The 26903-nt window shown below is 39.6% G+C and overlaps 1 protein-coding gene across 3 annotated transcripts; it reads left to right on the top strand.

Annotated features, from left to right (window-relative positions):
• Window positions 1-649: 649 nt before the first annotated feature.
• On the top strand, window positions 650-20380 carry SPI1 (Spi-1 proto-oncogene; the record flags this gene model as incomplete). 3 transcript variants are annotated; one of them, XM_082000618.1, is made up of 5 exons in its annotated part: window positions 650-1047; window positions 7621-7714; window positions 15070-15257; window positions 19265-19377; window positions 20068-20380. In XM_082000618.1, the coding sequence occupies exons 1-5, from the start codon at window positions 1003-1005 to the stop codon at window positions 20378-20380; spliced, it is 753 nt and encodes a 250-aa protein (XP_081856744.1). In that variant the 5' UTR covers window positions 650-1002. The 3 variants fall into 3 exon arrangements, with proteins under 3 accessions (XP_081856744.1, XP_081856743.1, XP_081856742.1); XM_082000617.1 differs by having other exon boundaries at window positions 19247-19377; XM_082000616.1 differs by having other exon boundaries at window positions 19217-19377.
• Window positions 20381-26903: the final 6523 nt, after the last annotated feature.

The raw sequence follows: 26903 nt of genomic DNA, 5'->3' as shown, positions 1-26903 counted from the left end.
AGCAAAATCTCTACAAGAGATTTCAGCACCTGACTGTTTAAATACAAACCTACGAGTCTTGTTCTCTGCTCACTGTTATAGGCACTCAGGATCTGAGAGAACTCGAGTAATTGCACAGGACATGGAATACTTTCTCCTTTTCCCCACTTGCCTCCTCCTTGAATGAGCCATAAAAGAAAAGAAATCACAAGAAACAAATAAGAGGACTAAGTATCTTTCACCGAATCATTTTTGCTTGATTCCAAACTTGATGAAGAAAGTCTTATGGGCTTAACTTCAGTGTTTTGTAGAAACCGAAGACTGTATATTTGAAACTGCATGCTCTTTTTTTCCCTTCTGCTACGTATTGCCACCTAATTCCAACACAGGACTATTATTAAAGCGGGTCCACGCCACTGCACTGTCCTCACAGAAGCTGTCAGGACCATGTCTCTGTGATCCATCGTTAAACCAGAGCGCAGCACTATCGTTACGGTTCATCTGCACTGGGAAGCACATAGTCTTCCACAGAGCTCTGCACCCACATACTTGTTTATTGGTAGCAGGCCCGGGCTTTGGGTTGCTGATTATACCGTAAGCACCTGCCCATGGCAGATCTGGCTCAGGGCAGACTTCCTGTTGCAGCGCCACAGCTCCCTGAAATGAGATTTATGCAAACTGGCTAAAAGCTGTGATGTCACAGCGCACTGATAGACCCAAGGGCTATCTCCCTTCTACAGACATTTGATAAAATCAGGAACTTCACATACAACTCGGGAAGAAGTTCACCTCAGAACTTATTAGGGCAAACTATGAAAACTTGTTAGGGTCCTTCTCCTATCCTGAGATCCATCACTGCAAAGGGACTTCACGGAGTCCGAGGATCTCACTTTTCCCCCCTTTTTTTTTTCTTCTTTTTTTTTTTTTTGTTTTTTTTTGTTTTGTTTCATGTGATTTTTTCAAGTCAGTTATTCTGGATGTTTGAAAACTGAATTAAGAAAAATTCACTCAGAAGTTGGCTGAATGTTGCAAGCTTGCAAAATGGAAGGATTTCCCCTCATTCCCCCTGTGAGTATATGGGGTTTATTCCTAATATGGATCATTGGGATCAGTAGCAAAAGGCAAAATAAACCAGGTTTTATTATTTGCGAATATCTTTGTTTTGGTCTGTATTTGTAATGCCAGGAAGTTGGTCTTAGGTCGATATATAAAGCTAGTGACAACATTGCAATGAATGGGAAATTAACATTTCCTCCCTAAACTTGTATCTGATTTTGATCTCCATTTGTTTTCACAGATTAAATGTATGGTATTTTTGTACAGTATGCGTATAGCAAGTCAGTAAATTTTTTTCTTCAGTGCTGACTTTGTGATATGAGGCCGAATCTTTCTTCAGGTTGTAATTCTTAATAATCTGGAGTCTCTGACATAGTTTATGTATCTAACTAACTACCAATCTGTGAAAGAATGGTTGCTGAATGCTGATTTTATGTATTGCAGGTTTTAGGATGGCATTTTAGTTTCTAACTGCAGCCTCTCTTGAACTGAATTCTCTTTAGTTCACTTGCTATGAAAAAGCAATTGGTCAATGAGGGGAAAAACCCCACAGCCTTTAATGGGGTCTTTCAGTGTTTTCTCTAAGGTACAAATTTTTTCTGCATTCTTATGAGACTGTTTCTATCCTTTCTTTAACTCTGGAGCATATAACACTGCTATAATTTACCACACGATGAGTTCAGAAATTATTATTTATGAAGAACGTAATGTCAATAGCCTGTTCAGAAACAAACCTTAATGGGAAATCCCTAACCAGAATGGGTAAAAGAGGCCCTAACTAGATTTTATTAAGTATGTAGAAGCTGAAGAGATGTCAGATAATGTGTTTTACTTGGCTTTTTATGTGGCAGATGACTTACGGTAATTACTGTATTTGTTCAGAAAACAGAAAGAGACAATGCAGATCCAAGAGTCCCTTTAACTTGTATCAAGTTTTCTTTTTGTCTTGTCCCATCTAATGAAGGCTAAAGACATATTTCCTTGTCTTCCACCCAGAAAGATGGCCCTTTGAATTCCTTTCATGTTTGGACTGAAAGGAATATATTGACTGAAAAATTTTCAGACATATTGACTGAAAAAATATGTCTTCTTTCTGTGAGACTCTTTATTCTACCAGTTCATCATCAGTGCCCCTGAAATTCCCTATCTACCCAAAGGGTGAGAAGACACTAAAAATCTTTTTTCTTTTTCTTAAATACAGCTACTTGCCCAGTGGATCTACCCTAAATGCATCAGGATAGACACATTTCAGATAGAAATCTGAAAAGAAACTGAGAAAATGAAAAAAGTACACAGAGTTTTCTCAATATGTTACTTCTTGGGCTTAAAAAAAAATTAAAAAGAAACCCAAACCTTGTCCTCAGCTACCCCAGAAATCAGCATCTCCATTTTAAAGAAATACATAATTGTTACTTTTCCCTCCACTCATTCACTCATAGCCAAGTTTTCTGGACTCTTTTTCAGTATTGAATTCCAGTGCATACATTGAATAAATGGAGTGAAAATCTAACAGAGTCTGGTCTAAGTTTTCTAATTTGTGTTGTAGTTAATATTCTAGCTGAACTCTGTTCAGATGAATGACACAACAGGTAGTGAAAATACAATTACATTTTACAGGAGCACTTGGACAGGGCAACTTGGTTTTTATTTTTGTGATTAAAATGTCCAAAAATTAATAATTTTGTGTTTTGGACTTTCAAAATTGTTTTAAGTGTACTTTGAGCACTGCCCGTTAGAGCCCCACATGACATGGTTATAAATGTCTGTGCCTCCTGGGACTTTTTCAGAGGGGAGACGTAAGCCTGTTTCTAGACAGGGGTTTCTGTGAAGCAATACTTCCCTCCTCTGCCCCTCCCCTTTCAGTTGAGGCTGGATCAGTAACTGCTTTCCTCTTGACTATGCTAGGAAACTCTTACCCTTCATTTGGAAAACAATGCTGAAACGATTTAGGAGTACTGCATCTTTCTCTGAAGATTAGGAATTTTGTATGGAAAAGTTCTGCAAACTGGGCCCGTATCTTCCAGTGCATGATAGAATCTAGTTGTGCTACAGGGCAAAAAATTATTAAGTCAAAGACCTTTGCCTAAAGAGGGCTCCAGTTGTAGGTGAATTCCTAAGTAGCCACCTGTAGAAATCACAGCTTTGAATGGAATTATATATATATGAGAGCAAAATGCCTCACAGATGCACTCTCTTCCACCTAACTGCACAGTCCAGTGAGGCTGGCCCAATGAGTGATCATGCTAATATTTTTACTCATGTTTTCTAAAATAGTTATACTGTAATTTTTTTTCCAAGGAAATAAGGTTAATCTTGGCCTGAAGACTTGTCTCAGCAGCACATCATTGGAAACTGTGTGGAGTATTTCTGAATCACATGCCAGTGAATAGTTATGTGAGGATAGCAGAAAAAGATCAGCATTTAGTGAATTTACAATCATCTGAAATCATCTGACAAAGTCCTGGTGAATAACAAGAATTTTCAGATTGCTGTTCAGTTGAGTCCCCTGTATCTCTCTTAACCAATGCCAACCAAGCTTTCTCCAGGTAGTTTTGTGGCTTTCCCTTGATTTTCAGGGCAAAGAAGGAAGATGGAGGCAACTCTCTATTTATCAACACCTGTGACAGATAAAGTATTGTTTGTTGACCTCTTCCTTGAGGGTGGAATATGGTTTTAGATAGTGTACTGCACTTATGGCATGTAGGAAAGGAGATATCAATTTCAGACCACAGCTATGAGTTGCTAACAAAGCTTTTTGTCACTCTTTTACATGAAAACAATTGATAGAACAAATGGCCATTGACATCAGTTAAATATTAAATCGTAACATGAGCCATTCTTTGCTTTTTGTCAGGAGAAATAAAACAGTTCAGTGTCATGGAAATGCTATTAGTAAGAAAGATGATGAAATGGGTGTGTGGGTGGGGAGGTTCCAGAGAAGGATGGGGCAAGTGGGTAAAGATTGGTACAAGAGGCGACAGCAGCACATGGTGAAACCTCTTCTCTCTACCTAGAGAAAAAGTTTTTAATAAAACGTAAAAGAAAAACAGAGTGAGATTAGAAACAGGTTCTTGGAAATAGTTTCTCCAAAGAACAGAGGAAAATATCCCACTTTCCCATAGCATAAAGATAATCAGAGAGAATCCATGCTGTGCTGTCTCCTTTGCCACCATCTGATTAAGTTTATGATACATAAACTTTTAAATATTTAATACACGTTTTCCCCTATTAGTTACTGTACCCTTGAAGATCAGACATCAAGAAGGAAAGTGGTGCCAGTTCAAGTCCTTTGTGGGGATGGATTGGTCCAGGTTGCATGAGTTAACAAGGATATACACATACATATTTTAACAGATGGATCACTGAGCAGAAAACAAATGCAAGGAAGAAAATTCCCACAATCCATCATAAAGACATTTTAAGTCCCGGACTTTCAAAACAGAGTATGTAAAAAGACAATGATCTATGTAAAAGCAGACTGGTTTTTAGATGTTGAATAGCTGCAACTCACTCTGCAGTAAACCAGATCTGTAAATATTAAGGGAATCACGTTTTTCAGAGTCTATTTAACACACCTTCCTTTAGCTCTAGTCATTGAACACACGTCTGAACTTGTATGAATGGTAGATATACTTCATACTCAGCTCTCAGACTGTGAGACACTATCGCCTGTTACAGTATATTGGACTGAAATGGGGGAGTTTGGAAAATCTTAGGGAAGAAAAGACAACAAAGGAAGAACACAACTAGGAAAAGTCAAATGTTCTTTCCCATGCCTAAAATATGTATTGTTTATCTACTTTTTGAACTGACACTATAGTTCTGTAAAGATATGAGTGATAGAGTTTTTGTTGTAGCTGTGGAAATTTTATACATAGCAAATTAAGCCTAGATTGACAGGACACTGATTTCTTTGGAACTTTGTTTACTTTTGGCTAAATATTTATCAGAGCTACAAACTTTGATGCATTTAGATGAGGAAAATTTTATCATTTCAGTCTGTTTCTAGTATTTTAGTTGAAAGGAAGCAAAGATTTTTCTTTTAAACTACATACATTTATGTGATTTTTTTAACCTCCATTTCTCCCAACTAGTATGGTGTGCATTTTCCATTTGGATGTTGAGGTGTCTCCTTTCACAGAACATGAATGCTTTCCTTTGAGTTATGACAAACTAACAATTCTGAATATGACGGCAGAAACTTCATACATTCTTCAGGTCGACTTCCTGGTTTAGCAGGAAGCATATATTTATGAAAGGAAATGGAGGAGTCAGGTGAATTCATTTGCAAAGATAATGAAAAGTAGAAATTTCATTCAGAACTTCATCCTGAAGAAAGCAAAACACAGTCTCATTACTTTTTCTTGTCAGAGATGAGAGTAAACCACTGGTCTAAGGAATGGGGATGAGTGAATGCATATAACCAGTTAGGGCTAGAGAGAACACGAAAAAAATTTGTAGAGGAAAACTAGAAGCATCAGAGAGAATCCATGCGTGCTGTCTCTTTTGACCACCCCTCTGAAATCTGGAAAATAGGTTATACTTCCCATTAAATCTCTGTGTAGATGAAGGGCAATTCTGTTGGAATTACATTGACTTGGAAAGGGATACTGCACCTGTGTCCTATGGAAACCAGAAATACAAGGAGTCCCTTCACTGGTATCCCTGCTGTGGATACCATTAAATGATGATTTACTCCTTTTGCTTAGTCTTCCTCTTAGATTGTCTTTATTGTGGGTTACCATCTTCTCAATATTCCCCCAAACAACTATCCACCACCACAGATCATATTGGGAGCTGACAGCCAGGCAATGGATTTGTTCCTGAGGCTTTGAATATTCCGTGGATCTGATGCCCAGTTAGTGTGTATTCTGGAAGTCATGGCATTTTAGACAGTCTTACCAGTGCATTTTAATATGATATGCTAATACTGCATGCAGCTGCTACTAAGGATCTACCAAGGTCCAATTTCTAAAAGTGTTTTCTATTTTTTCATGTTCTAACATCTTAATCCTCTGGGAATAAGTCTCTCTCTTTCTCGATGTAATTTCTTAAATGTCATCATAAAAATCACATCCGTGGAAAAGGACAAGCTTTAAATCCCCAAATTCTAACAGAATGAACTGAAGGAGTTAACTGGAATTAAAGAGCAGAGGTAATGAGCAATGTAGTTTTGATGTAGTTTTCACCAGAAAAAAAAATCTTTTCCTTTTGCCAGCTGCTTATCTACCACCTCCATCTGGATTTTAAGGGCAGCTGCTGCCTTAGGTTTCAGGTTCTCAAGCAGTCTAGAGGAGGAAGAAAAAGAGAAGCTCGCCTGCATTTCTGGCATGCTGTCACCATAGCCTGAGCTTACAAATTGCTGGTGTTCCAAAAATAAGACAGATTTATGGAGGGAGATAAGGGTTTGGGACATACAGACAGGCATATGAACATATAAACATATGAACATAAAAAATATGTCCATCATGTAAGTTATCATGTTGCTTTAAATATTTGTCTTTAAAGAAAAGTTAGTTATGCTGAAGTCATTAACAGAACAAAAATATCTCTATTGGTACCTACTACAAATAATTTCCTTTCAGAACAAAAAGCAAGAAGGTATTTGAGTTCTACATCGCTGTTGACACCATAGGAATTTGTTCAGATTGGAAGAAAATATTGTAATAAACTTAATTGGACAAAAGTGTAGCAAAGCTCTGTGAAGGACAGTGCCCTTCTCTAGCTGTTCAATCTGGAAAAAGGCAAAACTAAACATTAAATGAAGCAACCGAATTGTGCGTAACTAATAATAAACAAACCACCTAATGAAAAAACGTGTGACGTTAAACAGTATTAACATTGGAGTACTAGGCGTGGGGAGGAAGACAAGTGGGAAAGTTACCCTATGTCACCTGTTTTAAGAAGATAGAGATGACTTTAATTCCACAACTAAGCATCCAATAGGTCATGACTCAATGTCTGCCCCACGTTTGGACTTTTTAAGTCTTCTCTGTGCATACGTAACAGCTCTGTGCAGCTGATTTGAACCAGCAAACATTTACAGTTCATCTTGGACAAAAAATGAGAAAGAAAATGTTTTTATGTCCTCTGTCAACATCATTACCATCTTACAAACTGACACCATTTAGTGAGACCTCCTAGAAACACTCAGAATAACGTGCTTAGGCAAGACAAATTTCTGCTTTCTCTTTTGTGTACAGGAGGAATATTAAGAATGTCTGTCACTACCAAAGAAAAGGTTTCCCTGCCGTGCTGGTGTGATGGCATCTTGGCTTGGGCCTGATGTCCAAGACAGCTCTCTAAGTTGGAGGACAGGATATCAAGAACTTGTGTAATACCACAGGACAAGTTCTGCTACACAGAGTGGGTCTAAGGAGGGTTGGTGTTTTTTTTTTTTTTTTGTAAACCAGTGTTTGGTGTCAAGCATTTTATTCCTGCTGATTCAATAAGAACTTGAAACCTCCCCCTTCTTTCCCTAGGCAATATAAAATGTGTTTACATCTCTCCTTCACTAACTATATGAATAATTTTGAAGGGATTTGTGTAAGTTTACAGTTCTAAAAATTCCTCTTCTCTTTACAGCCCTCTGAAGATATGGTACCCTATGAGTCAGACCTCTACCGACAGCCCCATGACTATTACCAATACCTCAACAGTGATGGAGACAGTCATGGTGGTAAGTTAAAAAATATCTCTCTGGAGCCTAAAGTCTCATGGGATACCACAGGAAAGAGGTTTAGGACATTCAGGGAAAAGAATAAACATGTTGCTGTGATCTATAATGTATAAGCACAAACTTTCAAATCAGAAACCAACCATGTTTTATTCTGCTTAATGGCACTGTTCCAACCAGGCAACGGCAACATGGTTTCTCTGACAGAGAATTTTAGAAAACACTGAATGATGCAAGGAGCTTCCAGGACATTCAGTGTATTGCCAGGAAGGTGGGATCTCATGATCTCTATCCTTCATTATTCTCAGTGTTTTTACTTTCAGATCAAAAGCACTCGGCTTGTTTCAGAACTCCTTGAGGATATCGATTTGCAATACTGTATTTCTCTTCTTGTGTTCCCATCTCCAGTTCCTGTTTGACTTATGTCCTAGGTGCTCTGTTACGTTTCTTTGGTATTTGGCCTTTTTCAGCTCCATATATTTCTCTCTTTCTTTTGATCTCTTTCGCATGCTGCTGCACCTAGCTTTAACTTTCACTCTTCCTTCAGTACACCCAAGTTCCTTCCTCTCTCTAAATCTATGTAAAAGTTCCTTGTAGCTGTTTGTACGTAAACCTAGCTCAACATAAAATTACTGTATGATTATTTATTGCTTCAATTTATGTATGTGATTTCAAAGCTTTGGTGTCTTTATATTTTCACGTCGTCTGGGCGCTGGACTCTAAATCAATGCAGAAGGGAGAGGCTTGCTTTGTGAATTTTGTCTCCTGTGCAATACAATGGCCCAGCAACACCCCCCTGGAAATATCAGAGTCAATATTGACTCAGGAAGGAAAAGCACCGTTCTATTGTATCACTCGTGGCAGTCCCTTCAGATCCTGGAGTTTCCCTAAAAGACTCCCACTGATATAGCAACTAGACCCATCACTGCTTAATTTAAGACATCTAAAAACTTCACACCATAACACTCTCTTATCTGTGGCAACAGAAGCTACCTTAAGGGACAGCAAGTTACAGAATAGGATTGTTCTGAGCATTTAACTGAAAAAGATTCCTACCTAACTTTGTTCTCTACATTGCATTCAAAAAACACCTATGATATTCTTAACTCCTGGAGACAAATAATTCATTTTTTATAAGTTAGCTCATGGCATCTGTCAAGTCACATTAATCAAACCCAGCAAATTCCACATGGAAATTCAGGGTTTTTACAGTATAACCTGTACCTGTTTACATGCCCATAAAATGAGGATAACATTTATTATATCAAAAGGCAATTGTGGCAATTAAACAATAAACGTAAAAGATGCCATGTAGGAAAAAGCACTGGGAAATAACTTTGCTGTCATTAAATCTAGGCTATCTCAAGCAACAACATTGCTTTATCTTTCATAATCTTATCATCCCATCTGGTTTACTGCCCATTTTTCTGTTGGAAGGCTGTTCCTAAGCTACACTGCTCAGATCATTAACACATTTTTGCTCATGATAACAAACACAACAAAAATTTGAATGTCACCTGTGTGAGTTTTGGCTTAAGCAGTACCTAAACACCCACTTTGAACAGAAATTTGTCTCTTCCAAAACTTGTGTTGCACTTGTCCTAAAGACCCCCCCAAAATTGTTTAATGTTTTAACTCCTACAGTAAGTGGTTATGGAAGAGGAAACTTAATCCCAGCCTGCACATTTCAATTACTTTTTTATTTATGAAAGCACCTGTAGTGTAGTTGGTTGTGTCTAAATATCTAATATGCCCTATGATTTCTTGAATTGCTCACAGACTAAAAAAGCAATGAACAACCAAAGAATACAAAGGGGAGTAAAAAACTCTAATTAACACATTTTGCTTCTTCCCTATAAATATTGACAAACCCGACTTTGGCTTTCATTTTGTTAACATGACAGAAGTAGTGAGTCTTGAGGAGAGCCGTGCAGACGAGCAGGAAAGCGACACCACAAACTACTTTTAGAAATATGTACTAGGTGTTCAGAACGATGTGGATAAAAACACAAGGATTGAAAAATGACCAGCAAAAAGAATAAATAAGGTGCTGCAGTGATAGCAGTGAAGTGAAAGAGCTGAGAACGTGATTAGACAGGAAAAAGAAGAAATAGTAGGACAGAATGATGAGAGAGAAGTTCAGCTTGGGGTACAGTGGGATCACTGGCAATACATAGAAAATAATTTTGCAGGTCTACACAATATTGCTATGGACCTCCAAGAAAAGCTACTAGATAAAGTAAATAGCTACTACAAGACAGAATATTATTTCTGACTTTTCTGATAAGGGGTTGCTAAAGAAATAGAAGATCTTGGTCAAGCATCAGACTACCTCTCTCTCACTGCTAGAAAATTAATTTTGTGAAAGGGGGATGGCAATATCTTCATCTGTAGATCTGTGCTACATGCATTACTGTCACTTTTCTAGAACATAATTCTGACGGCAACTCTTACTGCATGTTTGCATGAGTAGGCAGTAAAGTACACACAACAGTGTGTCACTAATTTAATATGCAGGAGATCATTGCCAATAAGTGAACACTAAATTTAAGAAGCAAAAACACACCATAAAAGTATCCATATGTTCATCTCAACGTGCGTTGTTTGCATTTATTTTTTATACTGTAGTTTAACTATTTTGTCAATACTGTAATAAACACAGAGACATAGTCATGCAGGACAGAAGCTTCACTTCAAGTGATCGTGTATTAGTCCATCACCCTACCCTGAGCCTCTATGCTAGTAAGTCTGTAAATGTAATACAGCATATTTTGTAACACTAATGCAATCTTAGTAATTACAAAATTCCACTGCAGCTTTGTCTCTAAGTTATTACTTAACATTATTGGTTTAGTAAAAATCACTTTTTGTATGAAGCTGAATGCTGACCCTTGTTCGCCTTGTTGCTAGCCTCATGGAACTTGCTAGATTTTGTGATTTGGGATTTTATTTTCATCCCACCTCCTGGAGTAATATGATGATTTAAGGATCTCAGCTTTGATTTTGTTAGGATTTTAGCCCACATAGAAGTGGAGGAAAGTCCAAACATGTGAACCTTAGCCTTAAATTCTATATGGAAAACAGAAAGAACTCCAAACTTCATTAAAAAATCCCCTCGTTTCACAGCCATTATGATGATTTACTGGGGCCTGACCCATAGATTATTGAACATTTGGGATTATTAAAATCATGAAGCTTGTAAAGTGAGAGCTACTGAGATCCTACTGTCTTTATAGGTAAGACTGTTGCACTGCCTAGGAGCACAGCATTTCAGTGAACTGAGAGCAGTTCTGTAGGGAACCAAGACATTCATTTTCCAGCGCCCTTCAATATTTTTGCCGTTTCCTCTGTGGGTTTTTTCAGGTGAGCGAAAACACAGTGCTAACACCTAAGCTGTGCAATGTGGCACCGTGTGCGAAACCCTCTCCTAGTTCAAAACGGGTCGGAGAACCTGCACAGCCCAGAGCAGAACCACTCTGAGACACAAACGCAGCCATGTCAACGCAGCCGTCTCCTTAGACCGGGCAGAGCGCTGTGCTGACGGAGCTGTCACGTTTCCGGTGCAAGAGCTGGCTCATGAAGTTCTGCCTGCTTTTGCACTGCATGATGCAGATTTAGCCTGTTACTCCACTTTTATTATAAATGCCTGCCTTAAGCCTATTTCCTATTCTAACTGCTGGTTCTGATATTATTCGCCTATTAAAACAGCAGCAAAGCAATTCACATTGGTCAGAAGACGACTGAGAAAGTCCAGTTATGTTTTCTCACTTGCAGAGTGAGAATCTACCTCCATAGTGAATATTAACACGATGCCTTTAGGTCTGCTATTGCTTCCCAACAGGCTAACATCCTCTCTGTCATGGGAGGGAGTTCAGAATTGATGATTGTCCTTCCTCTAACCTTTCACTACATACAAGACCAAAACAAACACGATCTCCATGTCTCTAAGAGAATTTTTTTCACATCCTCTTTCACTTCACATGAAATTTCTCATAATGACTCCATTATGTAGCTCTAGCTTGGCTTTTAATGACATTTTCCTTTACCCAAAGAATAGACACTTTCCATTTCTAGAATTTTTCTCTCCTTTCTTTTTTCTTCCTTCCACCTTTATGCTTTTGAGAAAAGAACAGGATTGCTGTGCGTTACTGATGTCACGCTAACAAAGAACATAGAAGTAAAAAGCTGCTGATAACTCTAATAACTGCAGACACAGATATTTAGAATTTTTTAATATTTTCATGTGCAATAACTCAGCCAGGATGGTTAACTGCAGAGGGCCTTGTGGAGACAGAATTCAGAATTTCTCTTTTAATGTAACTAAAACAATATTGTTTTTCCTAGTCATCACTGTGAAATTACAGATAATTTAGAAAGAAATAAGGACTTTTCCTCCTGTCACAACTTGAATATTTGGATATAAGTTTGTGTTGAAGTAATTTCTGACATAGATTTATTTTATAATGTATTAGTATTATGTGGTCACTGTAAGTTCCTAAATGCTGTGCTACTAGTACTATTCTATTATAGTATAGCACCTAATTCCATAAAAAAGGATTTCAGTAATGACTAGCTACATATTACATAGTGAGTAACATGAATATGCATAAATGGTGTTCCATAGGTTAATTTATTTGCCAAGAAAGAATTTAAAAAAACAGTTCTGGAGGCAGCAGGAACCTTGTCATAGGCTCCAAAAAACTAAGAGGTACCTTGAAGTATAAAAACATGACTGATAAAAAATTATTTAAGAAGAATCAAAACCATGGACCATGCATGCTGGAAATGTACTGTGTTCTCTCTTGACCACCGTACTTGCTGTTAGTAAGACATTCCACAGCTGAAGACCTGCCATTGAGAGCTTCAGAGAGTTTTGCCTGGGCTTTGTCATCCTCACAAATATGCACCGATCTCATTTGCTGTAGTAGATTATCAAAGACAAGGGGTCTTTGAGAATATACATTGCCATCTGACAGGACTGAGAATATACATTGCCATCTGACAGGACTTTCTGCACAAGGAGCAGAGCCAGATCATCCTAAGGAACAAGAGTATAGATTACTCCTGCAATGTATTCTCAACACTTTATTATACAGGGTTGCCCATGGCATATGGGACCTCAACAGTTGGCTCTACTTAGAGAAATCCGCGGTAATTTAACCCAGTAAAAGCATGAGTTAGTGTGACTCAGTCTTCCAAATAAACAAAAAGTTTCAGATTGAAAGTGCCCAAATTCTCCTATGAGTACACAGCCTTAGATGACCCATGGATTCAAACACACATGCTCTGCCATTTCCTGGGTTGGAGCAGATGCGAAGGTAAAAGTACCTGGGTACTTTGCACCCATAAAACCCACTTTTTTTGCCAGAGAAAGCAAATTTTTTTCTCTAGCACTACAACATGGAGAAGTGCTACTGTGTATTGTAATTATAACCGTGGGCTATAAAGTCTATACATAGCCCACAGAAAGCGCTATACAACAACGCAAAGAAATTACAAAAGAATGCAACAGCTCCCTGGGTGCTTTTACAAGCACCTCTCCATCCCTTTCTCATGCAGTGATATGGTTTATCCATGAATCAGAAATTCAGGAAGGACAAAAAAGTAAGCACTGGTATGGTAAATGGTCTGATAGAGCCTCAAAAAAAAATTTCTACAGGCCTGAGCAGTAAAGGCAGCTGAAAGCTTACAACTTCTCAGGTACAACTATGTTTGGTGTAAACATATCACTGAGTTCCCTCTAAAGGAAGCCACATTCAGAGTCATTATCCCGGATTTCAAATCCTCAGTGAGATTAGACCTAATTCTTTGAAACACAAGTGGGGAAGGATGAGGAGATAGAAGCTGAGAGAAAAACTGAAACTGGTATTTAAGAAAAAACATTCATAGCACATTAGTATCCAGACAATGTCATACACAATGACATCATATTGCAGGATGGGAAAATTGCTCCTTTATAAATTCAGTACAACTACACTTGGAACAACGTGTTCATTTCAGTTCTGTCCATCGCATTATCAGAAGGATGTCAACAGCTGGGAGGGAGCTTGAAGAAGTACACAAGTATGATTAGAGTCGTCAATATACTGATTTATACTGAAAGACTGAGAGCTAAATACATGCAGCTGGGTTAAGTGACAATTAGGAGTAGATTTTAAGGGTACATGATAGCTACCTGAAAACATGTGAAGGGTAGGACAGAAATTATTTATAATAATGCAAGAGAAGAAAACTCGGAATAGTAAGATATAAATTAGCACTGTTACACTGAATATCATAAAGCATTTTCAGCCATACATAAAATGATGCATGAAAAGTAAAACTATGGGAGATTGATTCCTAGCTTAGTCAGAGCAGAGGATGTGAAGTTGACTTCAATTTAAAAAAAAAAAGTGCACACAAATATGTGCATAATTATGCATGCAGCTACTGTATGTGAGAGAGATAGAATTTGCAGTGCTTCACATGTCCTCTATCACATTTTAAATTTTGTGCAGAAAGTATAAAATTCTAAAAATTGTGGAGGCTTATATGGAACTAAAAAAACCAGAAATCTAAATCCGAGAATGATATGGAATCATTTAATTTCAAAAGTAAATAAATCAGGAAACAGGATAGTGGTTATCTGTTTCTTTTTTTATGTTTTTGAAAAAAAATCCAAATTATCACAGAAATTTCAAACATACTAAAGAGATAAAAAAGGTGGAGAAAGAGTCTAAATCAGAATTTAGCTTCACAGTAAACAGGGTACACCAGACTGCCACAATAGTTTATCCTTTTATTCTCTACTATTGGTACTGAAAAATGTGTGACATACCAACACATGATTACAGGAAACATCTAGCAAAGTGCTGTGCCTTTTCTGCAGCATTACTGACATTTTGCTAGTAGAGTAAAATAAAGACTGAAGATAATTGCAGAATAATCTGTAAATTTTCTCCATCTCCTCATTTCCATGTCATGAGGAAGAGTGAAATGAGACTATGACGATATGTAAATCAGTAGAATTTGTTGCCTCAAGAACGAAAATGTAAGATTATTATGGTCTCTTCTTGAGAAAGGTGCCAGCTTTAATGTCTTTTGCATCTTGTGCTAAATTATCATTGAAATCCATCTCTCCATCTGAGAGTATTCTCCTAGTTAAAATGGCCTAAGTACTACTTCCCAGACACAGGCATTTATGAGATTAGGAAAAGAAACTTTACAGGGATCTACATAGATTGTCACCAGAGACAGACAGGTCAACAGGGATGGTGGAGAGGGTGGAAAGAACGGTGACAGGAGTAGGAACCAAAGAAAGACAGATAGATGCCGTGTTTCTTAAGGTTGCAATGACAATCTATTTTTATTTTCTTTAGATCATTACTGGGAGTATCATCCACACCACATGCACAGTGAGTTTGAGACCTTTGGAGACAATCACTTCACAGAACTGCAGAGTGTACAGCCTCCCCAGCTGCAGCAGCTGTACAGGCACATGGAGATTGAACAAATGCATGTCTTGGATTCTGCAATCCCAACCACACACATCGGACTCAACCATCAGGTATGGTTACCAACTGTTACTCGGAACTTAGGATGATAGTTAAGGGTAAGGAAAATAATGCATCAGGGAATGCATAGTCTTATGGGAAAGAGAATGCCGAAATGAATTACCACAAGCTCTTACGGCACAAGTACTTGATATAAAACTCTTCATTCTCAGGACAAATGTGGTTTAAGCATTCTTTTTATCTGGATAATGAGGAGGCACGTTCCTCAAACTGTGCCTAACAAGACAATTGCATTTTGTGGAGGTTTTTGAAATTTCAAAATTCAGTTTAATCTGGAATGTAAATCAACTGTTTTGAAATTCTACAGAGGAACTGGACCTGAGAAGCTATGCATTGCCATAGCAAGGGTTTCCATGACTACTGGGAAGTATTCTGAGTCTCAAAATTGTAGGAAAGTTTTAAATATTTCCAAGCAACCCTGACAATTTTACATGATCTGTACAAGAAATGTTAACAAAGACAAGTCGCTGGTAATTTTACCACAGTGAAACAGGCTGAGAACAACCTATTTGTGTTTTTACCTGAAAGTAAATAAGCCAGAAGCCAAAACACACTGTCTTGTCTCTGCTTAGATTTTACATGAAGCCAGCCATCTCCCTGTAAAAAAAGATACTCCATTGTGCAGTAAATATAGTCACCAAAGTGCCAATGAATTCTCACTACAGCTGAAATTATAAGGAGTTCCATCCTACTGCAAAGTTACTAAGCAAAGTGGGTGTGGAGATCACTTTTAACTCTTGATCCTACAAGAATATGCCCAAAGTCATTACTGGGAGCAATAAGAAAGCTGGGTGACCTTGGGCTAAGGAGTTTCCCAAGGCAGGCAAGTGACATATGATGTGCTCAATACAAGACAGAGCAGAGCTGAGGTCAGAGAAAAAAGTCATTGCTGATTACAGTGCTGCATATAATGGTGCCATTGCTGAAGTTTTGTGAGAGAAACTGCATGCATGGAATTGTCATTTTGGGCTTCTTTGTTCAAAGCAAACTGAAATTGTACACAAATACTGTATTAATTAAAAAAAAAAAGGAAAAAACCGGAGTGAATAAGTTAACATTGTCAACAGGAAACTGACTGACTTCAAGCCATCAAACTTCTCACCTACTACTCAGAAAAAAAATCAGGAATAGAATATAAGATGTAGATACAAACAAAGAATTAGGAACAGAAAGTTACAAATATAAAATGTGCTTCATGGAACAAGCAGTCTGTGGGAAGCTTCAAGCTGTTTCAGTTGCTCGCTGCAACTGCTAATACATAATGACCGACCGTTACCTCCAACCAAAAGGCAAAGAATAAAAATTAGCCTCTTTATGGATGTGTTTGGAAGCACCACCAAAAAACGAGAGGGTGCTTCTGCTTATCCCACTTCATTCCACTCAGTTACCGTCTTTCATTTCAAGACAAAAGGCAGAGGATTAATTTTGTTGCCACTTTCAATAGAGCACTGCGCTCTCCTCTGCCCCTCTCCATACCAAGCTCCAGAAGACATTAGCAGGTAGAATTCACCACTGCCTTCCTCTTCCTTACCAGCTGGGGATCTCTGGCTTTTTACTTTAACCTACAGCAGCTCATGCAAGTGGTACTTGGCATGCCCTGAGGTTCAGGCGCTGGTGTGTCTCAGCCACAAGTCCTAAGCAACATATTCCAGGCACTTTCAAAGAAACAGAAGCAGGAAGCAAGCTTTAATCCTGCGCTGAATTTGCCAGTTGCTGACTGCACCCATGCTTGTCGTGCAATATCAGAGTTACAGTTTGCAAATAAAGGAAAGAATGTGCCAAGATATTTCTCTAATTTTCTGTTGAGATCACATTATTTTGTGAAACCAAATTTGAGGCTCAAGCCGTTCTTGGACAAGGTTTCTTTAAAAAGTTTTGTTAGCCTGCCGGCAGGTGGTCCCACAAATAATAAATGAAGCAAAGAATAGTCGTTCTGAAGGGAGAATGAAGGAAAAGGCTGGAAACCTGTGAAGAGCTTTAGAAAGAGGAAAATCACAAATGGGTGCCACACAGCCTGAGACAGCATCAGAATATGGAAGGTAGCTAGCAGCGCCTTGAGCTTCGTCTCTCCAGAACTGTATTAGCAGCCTGGCTCTTCCAAACACACGAGCAGGTCCTCTGCGACTCCGTGTAACACAACCGCGTGGCACTGTATGTATTGACCTACGCTGAATTTCAGGCACCCAGTAAGTGTAAGCAAAAATACAGCAGATGATAGGGAAAGGGGGGACGGTGTGGGGGAAGCTTACCCAACGCCCCAGGTTGGCCTCTGCAACTGCCTTTGCTTGTGAGACACCGTTCCCCCTCCCTCCTCCACAGCACCCTCCCACCCTCCCGCTCCAGCCCCCGAGGAGCGGGTTCCTCCCTCCCGCACCACCCGCCGACGCTCTCCAGGTTTCCGCGACCTTTTTCTCTGCAGGGGCACCGACCTCTGTCCCCCTCCCCATCAGACGTTGTCCCACCTTCTCACTCCCCTTCCCCCATGGCACTGTCTTTCCCTTCCTTCCTACCCCTGAGGCCGCAGCTTGCTTAACTGTAAAAAGCTAAAGGTGACTCTGTGGTGAGGGCTGAAGTTTCGCTCTTGGGGATCTGACAGGAAGCTTACACACGCTCTTACCCAATCCTGGCCTTCCTGCCGGATCAGCTCCAGCCGCTCTGCCGACTCATTAACCGCCAGCTGCTGCACCCCAGAGCCAGCCCTCTGCACGCTCCTTACCGGGACGTTCTAAGCCGGTCCCAAACTCATCTGAAAAGCACCACCGGGCAAAGCCCGGCATGTGGGGTGGGTGGTGTGACTCATGAAGTGCGCACCCACTCCCCGCTGCCGTGCCCAAGGTCCCGTGGGAAGGGAATCAGGCTCAAGACGTCCTTCTTCGGTGGAGGGAAGAGCAGTTCAAAAGGAGCTCGCCTTCCAGGACTAGCGATCTGGCCCGTTTCATGCAAACTACATTCTATATGCTGCTGGGTTTGGGGGGTGTTGGTTGGGTTTTTTTAATGTGGGAATTGGGTTCTTACTCCCTGCCCTTCAGACTGTCCTGTTTCTCATTCTTAAGTAAGAAGCTGCAATAATTTATAGCAACTGGTCATGATCCCTAACAGGCTGCAGAGGTAGTCTGTTTTTCCACAGAGCTGAGGTATATTCCACACTGCTCCTGGCAAGACCGCTGTATAAGGGCAAGAGAATTTAGCACAAAAACTGGCTTGCTGGCTTTGCAGATGAGAAATCCCCATTGATGGGGAGTTTTCAGATAGTCACTTAGGAAAAGAGAATGTGAGCCAATATGATGTATCCTTCATCTTAGTGCTAAGGCTATTCCCCTCCTTACTGGGGAAATTCAGGACAGGAAGGTGACAGACCCATGTAACCCCACCTCCAGAGCTGGATGCAGTCCTGCAGGGATTCAGTGCTGTCAGAAGGTACTTTGGCTCTGACAACAGAGCCAAAGCCAGTCCAAGAAGCCATGCCACGGCAGAACTGTTCGGCTCTTTCAAATTTAAAAGAGTAGCTCCAGAAGGCTTGTGTTAGAAAAAAAGGTTATTCTCAAACGCAGTTTTACATGGGGGACAGGCAAAAGGAATCAGAAACTCATCAGGAAGAATGCTAGCTTAGGGGAGGTATGGGGGAAGAGGGGCAATATCACTTGCATTCGGATATAACATATGAGAAAGTTCTGACTTTCGCAACCTTATTCTTCCTTCCCTCTTGTAAAGCTGCATCTTTGTACATGTGTAAGTGTTGACTATTAGCTGGAAGTGTTTCTCAGTTTCATAGCATTTATTATAAATGTCAACAACTAAGTCACTCCGTATTACCCTAAACAATCTCATATACCTTTTAATTTCTCCCCCCCCTTCCCTCTGTAACTCTTTCTGTGACGTTTCCATTTTTTTTCATCTCGATGCCCCACTCTCTATCACGACCTCCTCCCTCTACTACTCTTTTCTCCCAAAGGTGTCCTATTTGCCCCGGATGTGCCTACAGTACCCTTCTCCACAGCAGCCCAGTTCTGATGAGGAGGACATAGAGAGGCAGAGCCCCCCATTGGAGGTATCGGATGGGGAGACTGATGGTGTGGACCCTGGGCCTGGAATTATGCATGGAGAAACAGGTGAGTGAAGACAGAGGGACTTCGTCAAGCTGTGTGCTGAGCAGCTGTTACATTACCATGACGATAATGAATACAACTGTAGAAATGCTCCGCTAGTATTTTATCCCACTGCCAAAGCTTCACATTCCCTGACTCCTTGCACTCTCCTGTCCTCTGCATCTTTTATGACTGTAACCCTGTCTATATCTCAAATCTCATTTCTTCACCTACTCCCACCTCCTCCTTCTGCCTTGCCTATTCAGGCTTCCTGGCTTCTACCTCCTCTACTCCAATTTCCATTAACAGATGGGAAAACCAAGGCAAGAAGTTCAATGAACTGATTTTTAAAAATATTTAGCTCTGTTTGCTCAGTACCTGACAGTCAGGTTCCATATAACCTGCCCAAATTAGCTTCAGATTAGTTTCAAATCAGCAGTTTTTCAATTAGCTTTGAATTAGCAAATTAATTTCAAAGCAAGAGTTTGGCCTTTGGGATTCCTTATTCTTGTTTTTTCTTCTTGGTACATCAATCCACACTATGTCCTCAGAGTGCAACCCTGCCTGTTGTTATAGATGCTGCAAACTGAAGAAGTTACGTGACTGACAATGAATTATTATGAATATACGAATTATATACGTTCTGCTGTTTCAGCAGGAACTACATGCTAGTAACTAATGCTCCGCTGCCTTTCTTCTCTGACTCTCACACAGGCAGCAAGAAGAAGATACGTCTGTATCAGTTCCTTCTGGACCTTCTTCGCAGTGGAGACATGAAGGACAGCATCTGGTGGGTGGACAAGGAAAAAGGTACTTTCCAGTTCTCCTCCAAACACAAAGAAGCATTGGCGCATCGCTGGGGCATCCAGAAAGGCAACCGCAAGAAAATGACCTACCAGAAGATGGCACGGGCTTTGAGAAACTACGGCAAGACAGGGGAGGTCAAGAAAGTCAAGAAGAAGCTGACCTACCAGTTTAGTGGAGAGGTGATGGGAAGGGGGGTCGCCGATAGGAAGCATTATCCTCATTGAGGCCATGGGACCCTAAGCAAGAAAAATATTAAGACCTCCTGGCTGGATACCAGCAAAGGAGATGGACGCATCTTTCTCTTTGCTTCCTGTGCCCCCTTCTCTGCCTTTAAAGGGCCTTTACCGTCAGATGTTTCTGGTACGAATTCCCTTCTTCAGCATCTGAGAATCCTAAACATGACAGAATTCTTTGCTTCCATCCTACAAGTTGGACAGAGTTGGGAAATTTAAACAATGTACAAATATATTATTGTCAGGAAAGATTATTTTGATTGTATTGTAATAAAGAATACGGCTGATGAAGTTTTGCCTTCAAAGGTGGTGCTGTGTCATTCCCAGTGACACTGCATTAGCTTACAGCTTTCAAACTAGCATTAATACAGGCTCTGCCGCAGCTCTCAAAGCTAGAGAGAAGTTTGCAGATCTTGGAATGATACTCGTTCTTTTAAATAGTAATAACGTGTATATATTTAATAAAATTTGATATAATGAAGTTCTGGTGTTTGCATAATAAATGATTACTTCACAAAAAAAAAATCTCATGTGCATTTAATTATGCAGATGCAGCTCACGTGTGGCACCTGAACAAAATGCACACTGGGTTATAATATATTATTTTTAAATACATATATATATCTGCCATTATTTTTTCCCATGCAAACTAAGTGCTGCCAGTTGAATAATTTCTATTGACTTATACCAAGAATGGCATTTATAGCTCCATCTGGTTTAGAACATAACAATTAACCATGTTCTTCTGTGGTTTCACTCATTTTCCTGCTCCTGTTCTTTCCTTTTGCTTGGTTACCTCCACGGTGATATCTTGATTTTAGCTTATGAAGCTTTATAGGAAATAAGTTGCATTTAATCATGTCTTTGCAGAATTCTAGTACAAAAGGTTTTCAAGCTTTTAACTGTGGATTTTAATCCCTACTGTAACTAATAACAACTGCATTGTATAGATTACACTCAAAATGAAAAATAAAAGATAATTCCACACCTGAGATACAATGGTAAAGTTACCCAGTACATCTAAACACAGAAAAGAAAATCAAAGTCAACCAACACTAAGAAATATAGCATTTTAACTTTTAACATTATTTAACATATCCCAATTGTGTTCCATCACTCAAAAATCAGGAAATATCATCATGACTCTTCCAAATAGATGAGGTGAAATGACATATGTCTAGAAAGAAGAGTTGGGTTTTGTTTAACAATATTAAAATGTAGTAGAACATGGCAAATATGACAATTTGGAAGTTGTATCTAAGTAATGTAACCAACTAACTTGAAGTTTTGCAGAGCTTGCTGCTCATTGAAACCAGAAATAACTGAAAGCGATGAGCTTCTTACAGACCTCAGTTCTCAAAATTATATCTAAATGTAGTCAGTTTTATCTACACTAACAATCTCGCTGTGGAAGTGAAAAGTCTGGTGACATCACTGGGCTATAGCATGTCCTTGGAACCAAACAGAACGAAGCTCCTCCTTAAAAAAAATCACAATATAGTACTTCCCAATTCTTCTTCCCAGCTCATTAACATGATAAATACATCAGTCAATGCCAGAAATCAACTGAGAGTTAAAAGCAGGCAAGGGCTTCAGAACTTCCTCTATCCAAGACAAGAACGATGAATAGAAATTATCTTTTAGTCTTATAAAAGTCTTGCAACCCAACTTTTAGTTACTATTCTTTAGGGATCATGTATACTTTTTATTCAATTAGGGTTAGGATATGTCAAAGCTATAAAACAATTTAAGAAGATATTTTGTTTCTAAAACTGTATTGTAAGAATGTACTTCATCTAGGACACAACATAATACTCACTAAATTAGACTCACATAAACTCCATCTGCATCCATATTGCAGAATATGGATGTAGGACGGAAGCTGAAGACACTGAAGGTAGCTCTCAGAAGACTAGGAGAACACTCAACACTGACATAATTAGGGTTTTTTCAATGCTAAACTAGAAACTCAGGACTTTTCTTGGTGCTGATGAGGACTCTCCACCACTGACTTGCTACTAGAAAGAGATAAAAGACACTTGCCTTCATCAGACTTGCAGACTTGATATTCAAGAAAACTAGAGGATTAATTCCTCTCTTCATAAAAATATCTTTTATCACAAACACAGCTTGAAAAGCAGAACTGATCATTCTCTGACACTATAATTTGGAGGAGAAGGATCATTTCCTCTTGCAGGAAAACTATGATGACTGAAAAGAGCTAACTGGTGAGCTAATTGTGGAGATGTTTAGGGTATCACAAAAGCCATTTCAAGCTTGTCAAAAAGCCTTCTTAGATCCCAGAGACCTAGTTTTCCATTTTCCTAGCAAGTCTTGCACAGAAAATAATTAGAGGCTGGAGAAATAATACAGAATTAAAATAAACATTCAAACAAAACCAACAAGAACCTTTAAATGAGTGATTTGAGCACTGTGCATTACTATAAAATATTATTTTAGAGCAACTACCTGTACCTGCATTGAAGAATTTGCATTTTGCCCTGGTTTTGGCCACAAATAACATGGAAATGGAAGTGGAAGAATCTGAGGAAAAATATTTCTGGGGACAGTATTATTTATAATTAAAACTTTTTTAAAGATACTATTGAATATACCTTAACAAACAGGTTTAAAATTCTCTTTATCTCCAAAGTTTAAATCTTTTTCTCTTCCTCTTGTTAATGCTTTGAAATACTGTTTCTAAAAATATTCACTCCCCATCTGTTTCTGGTTAGGTTTTTCATCTGTGGCATAAAGAGTCTGAATAATCATGTGTTGCAGCTGTGAAGGAGACCAAACGATGATGCTTCTCCGCCACGGTACCGTTTGTATCTCACCCAGTCAAACTGGTCTGGATAGTAGGCTGCCTAAACAAGCTAAATTATCGCCATTCAGTTGCACATGCAAGCAGAGGCTCTTTGGTTGTTTTAGAGAAAGACACCAAAATTAATGTGACAATATCACTGTTTCAGGAAAATTACAGAGAAGCCAGCATTCTGTTTTCTCTGAAAACGTCCAAGTACCAGACAGGCAGACGGTACTTCTGGAAGAAGGTAGGTCAGGTCATTATCTGGAGAGATGACCCATGATTACCACAACTTCATTGGAACATTTCATGGCCCGCTGCTGTTAGAGACCATCAATCCTCTTTCAAAGCAAGCATTCATACTACAGCTGGATATTCAAATTACATATGGCCTTTACAGCCTGCTTTAAAAAAAACAACGGCCTTTATTAGCTGCTGACTAGTTCCTAATCAATTCTTGTTGAAAGATATTATTCAGAAAGCTGTTTCTGAGCTAAATCCAAAATCCTGAACTTTCTACAATATTTTAGACTCCCTCCAGCCGTACAGCAGAGGTGTAGAAGGTAGAAAAATTGCACTAGCTGTACGGAGGGATAACCTGTTTATAATAATTTACAGAGATAGCATATATTTTTTAATTCTACCCAGTCAAAGAGAGTTTTAGACATTTCTATATCTGAGCTGCTACTCACCTACATCAGACAGAACTGCAGTTAAAAGTGCTATCATTTGTTTTTGCCTAACAGTCCACAAACGCCCCAAAACTTCCTGAAAAATACATATATACATATCCTAATATATTTACTGTTTCTTTGTCTCCTCCTTCATTAAATTTTATCTCCATAGCCTCATTTTGAGATCCATACACTGACAGAGTCTTATAATCTGTATTTGTCTTCATTTTCGATTACAACAGGCCTTGTGCTCTGTCCTTTGCCAGGGTTTTTTTGGTCAGTAAACCTTCTGCCTCGGTTTCTTTTTTATATTTGTATCCCTTAATCGCTTTTTCTTTCTTCCATTACTTTCTATTTGTTTTCTCGCTCATTCAAATAGCTGCACAACTAAAGTCACTTCATAATCATCAAGCTTAATTCAAACTTACAGTGCCAACGTCATAACAAGTACATATATCACATGACAGTTCAATTCAGTTTATTTACTCTATTGCTCTAATTTTGCTTATACTCTAACCGCACATTGTAAATTCATAGCAGAGACTTTATCACCGATAACAATACAACAAGTATTTTTTATTTGACAAAGCCCAGAACAGTATCTTCTCCATGGGGATCCCACTGTTGTGTATTTAAAATGTATGGATTGCTGGTAGAAAAAACTATGATATGACACAGACTACAGCACTCTGTGGGTACCATTTCCAAGAATTTGCATTTATTTCTAATTAATTTTGTGTGTTAACTTGCTATCTCACCACCTTTCTTTGTTCTAAGCAATACTCAAACCAGATTTACATAATTTCACATACTCACATACATAAAGCTCTAAAAATGTAAAGCCTGTAATAAACTACAAAGCTACTGTAATGAACCCACTAATCTCATGCTACAGTCAAGTAGACAAAGGGCTTTGCTCTTTGAAGCAACTGTAACGTAGTTGAAACTTCACCAAGTTTCACCTTTCCTCTCTAACAAATTTGCATGTTGCAATTCAGTAGGTTCAGTTGAGCCTGTGGCATTAGGGGGGTCTGTACATAACCCAAGGCATCAGAGTCCCATTCCAAAAGCTGGGGAATTGAACTTGAAAACAGCAGTAGGCTGCAGATATTCTTTCTCATTTTCTCACTCATAACTCACCTGTGGCTGCCTTAGCCCCATTTATTTCTCTCACAACACTTCACATCACTACACAGGATCACAGAGTAACTTAGGTTGGACCTCTGGAGGTCACCTCATCCAACCCCCTACTCAAACCAGGCCAATTAGATTGGGTTTCTCAGGGCAACTTTCTTTCCATTCTCTGTTTCTTTCCATTCTCTCCACTCATACAGCCACAACCCCCTTCTTCATGCCTTCAGTTCCCCACAGTGTTACTTTTTACTATTGGGGAGTCAAAGCAGTACGTGAGAATGAGTAGAGCAGCCTATGGACAAGAGGAGAATGAGGATGTGGTAGAGCAGATAAGGTTTAGCAGGAGGTGGTGGAGGAGAAGGAAGGGTGGGAGGAGGTGTTGGGGAGACGAAGGTTATGCAAAGGATTGGGGAAGCGGCTTTGTGGTAGGAAGGAATGCAGTTTCTGTGCTTTAAGGGCTCCCTCTGAGCTTTTGTTTTAACTCCCCAGCAGCAGAGCAGCAGAGCAGCAGTGCTCTTTGTATGAGAAGCCATTTGACCACTGATGCCTTTGCACAGAATGCTCCGACGCCTCTGCCTTATGCAAAATGAAGAATGTTTGGGTGCTGAGCTGGGCATTTGCATATACAAATCAGTGTGGGTTTCTTTTAGATTTAAATAACTAATTTTCTGAGTTTTGAGTGTTTGCTTTTAGAAACATAATTCCAGAATTCTTCTTTAGACATTCCCTCTTCCACTTTTTCCCACCCACCAACATTCTGTATTCTGTTCCCTTCTCAGCCAGTCCCGGCTATCCACTCCCAGGTCTTCGTTCAGGTTTTATCCATCTCTAGACTCAGCCACCAGACGCCTCTGTATTTAGTAGATCCCAGTTGCTTTATTCTCAATGTCAGGTTTCAACCTTTGCCAGGCTAGTCTTATTTCTTCCTCTCAGACCAACGTTTCTCACATGTGCCACCAGTCAGCTTCTCTTTATGCGAATGGTTCTCAGTTCCAACACATTTATTCAGCCACTTGTAGTTTTCCCATCCCACATCCTCTTACAGTTTCAGTCTTATCACCTACTGACTCCCAGTTCTCTTCCCTCAATCCCATTTGTACCCCACTCCCCATTCAATATTATTTCAAAACCCCTCACACAACCTCCAGTTTCAATTTTCTTCTCCCCACCCGTACCCTTCAAATCACGTATTTTTATTTCCTTGTCCCACTCTACTTGGTGTGTTCCCTTCTCTCCCTGAAGGTCCAGTTCTTTGCCCCCCACAGCTCCCCTCTCCCTTTTGTATGCACCTGAGGGAGATGCTAGTTGGGACACGGGACATACATGCCATTTGCTCTTAGCTCAAGCGTGTGGAGTCAGCCCAAGCCCCACAGTGGGGGGAGACAAATGCGGAGAAAATCCTGCTGACTACTACACTGGACCTAACTGACACAGTCAAAACTTCTCCAGAGGATAAAATCTAGAAAGTTCTCACTGAGCATATGTAGACTGCATTTTTTTCTCTAGTTTAGAATATGGAGCAACTCAGGTTGGTTATCATGAAGCCAGTTGAAAGTACATCCCAGAAACTAAAGAAAATTACCTGTCAAACATCCGGAAAGATCCCAAATATGGGGTGTAAAGTGTAGGGATACAAAATGTTTGTGCAGAGGGAAGCTCAAATAAGCAGGATCAGCATTACCCAGATCTCCCAAGCCCTTGTAAACTCAAATTCTGCCAGCGAGGCCAAATGCCTTTGTACCCTACGCCCCAGAGCGCCGTGTTTCAAAAGCACAAAGGAAACGGGATGCCTGGTTTCGTGGGGTGCGAAAGTCACTCCCTTCGGTGAGTGACTCCTGCGGGAGCTGTGCTCCGCACTGAGCCAGCCCAGCTACCCCGCCACGCGCGCCCGTAACTCTGT

The sequence above is a fragment of the Phaethon aethereus genome (assembly GCF_964289735.1).
Source record: "Phaethon aethereus genome assembly, chromosome: 5".
In the NCBI taxonomy this organism is placed as follows: Eukaryota; Metazoa; Chordata; class Aves; order Phaethontiformes; family Phaethontidae; genus Phaethon; species Phaethon aethereus.
The sequence above is the reverse complement of the archived record's forward strand: the minus strand, read 5'-3'. Positions and strand labels throughout refer to the sequence as shown.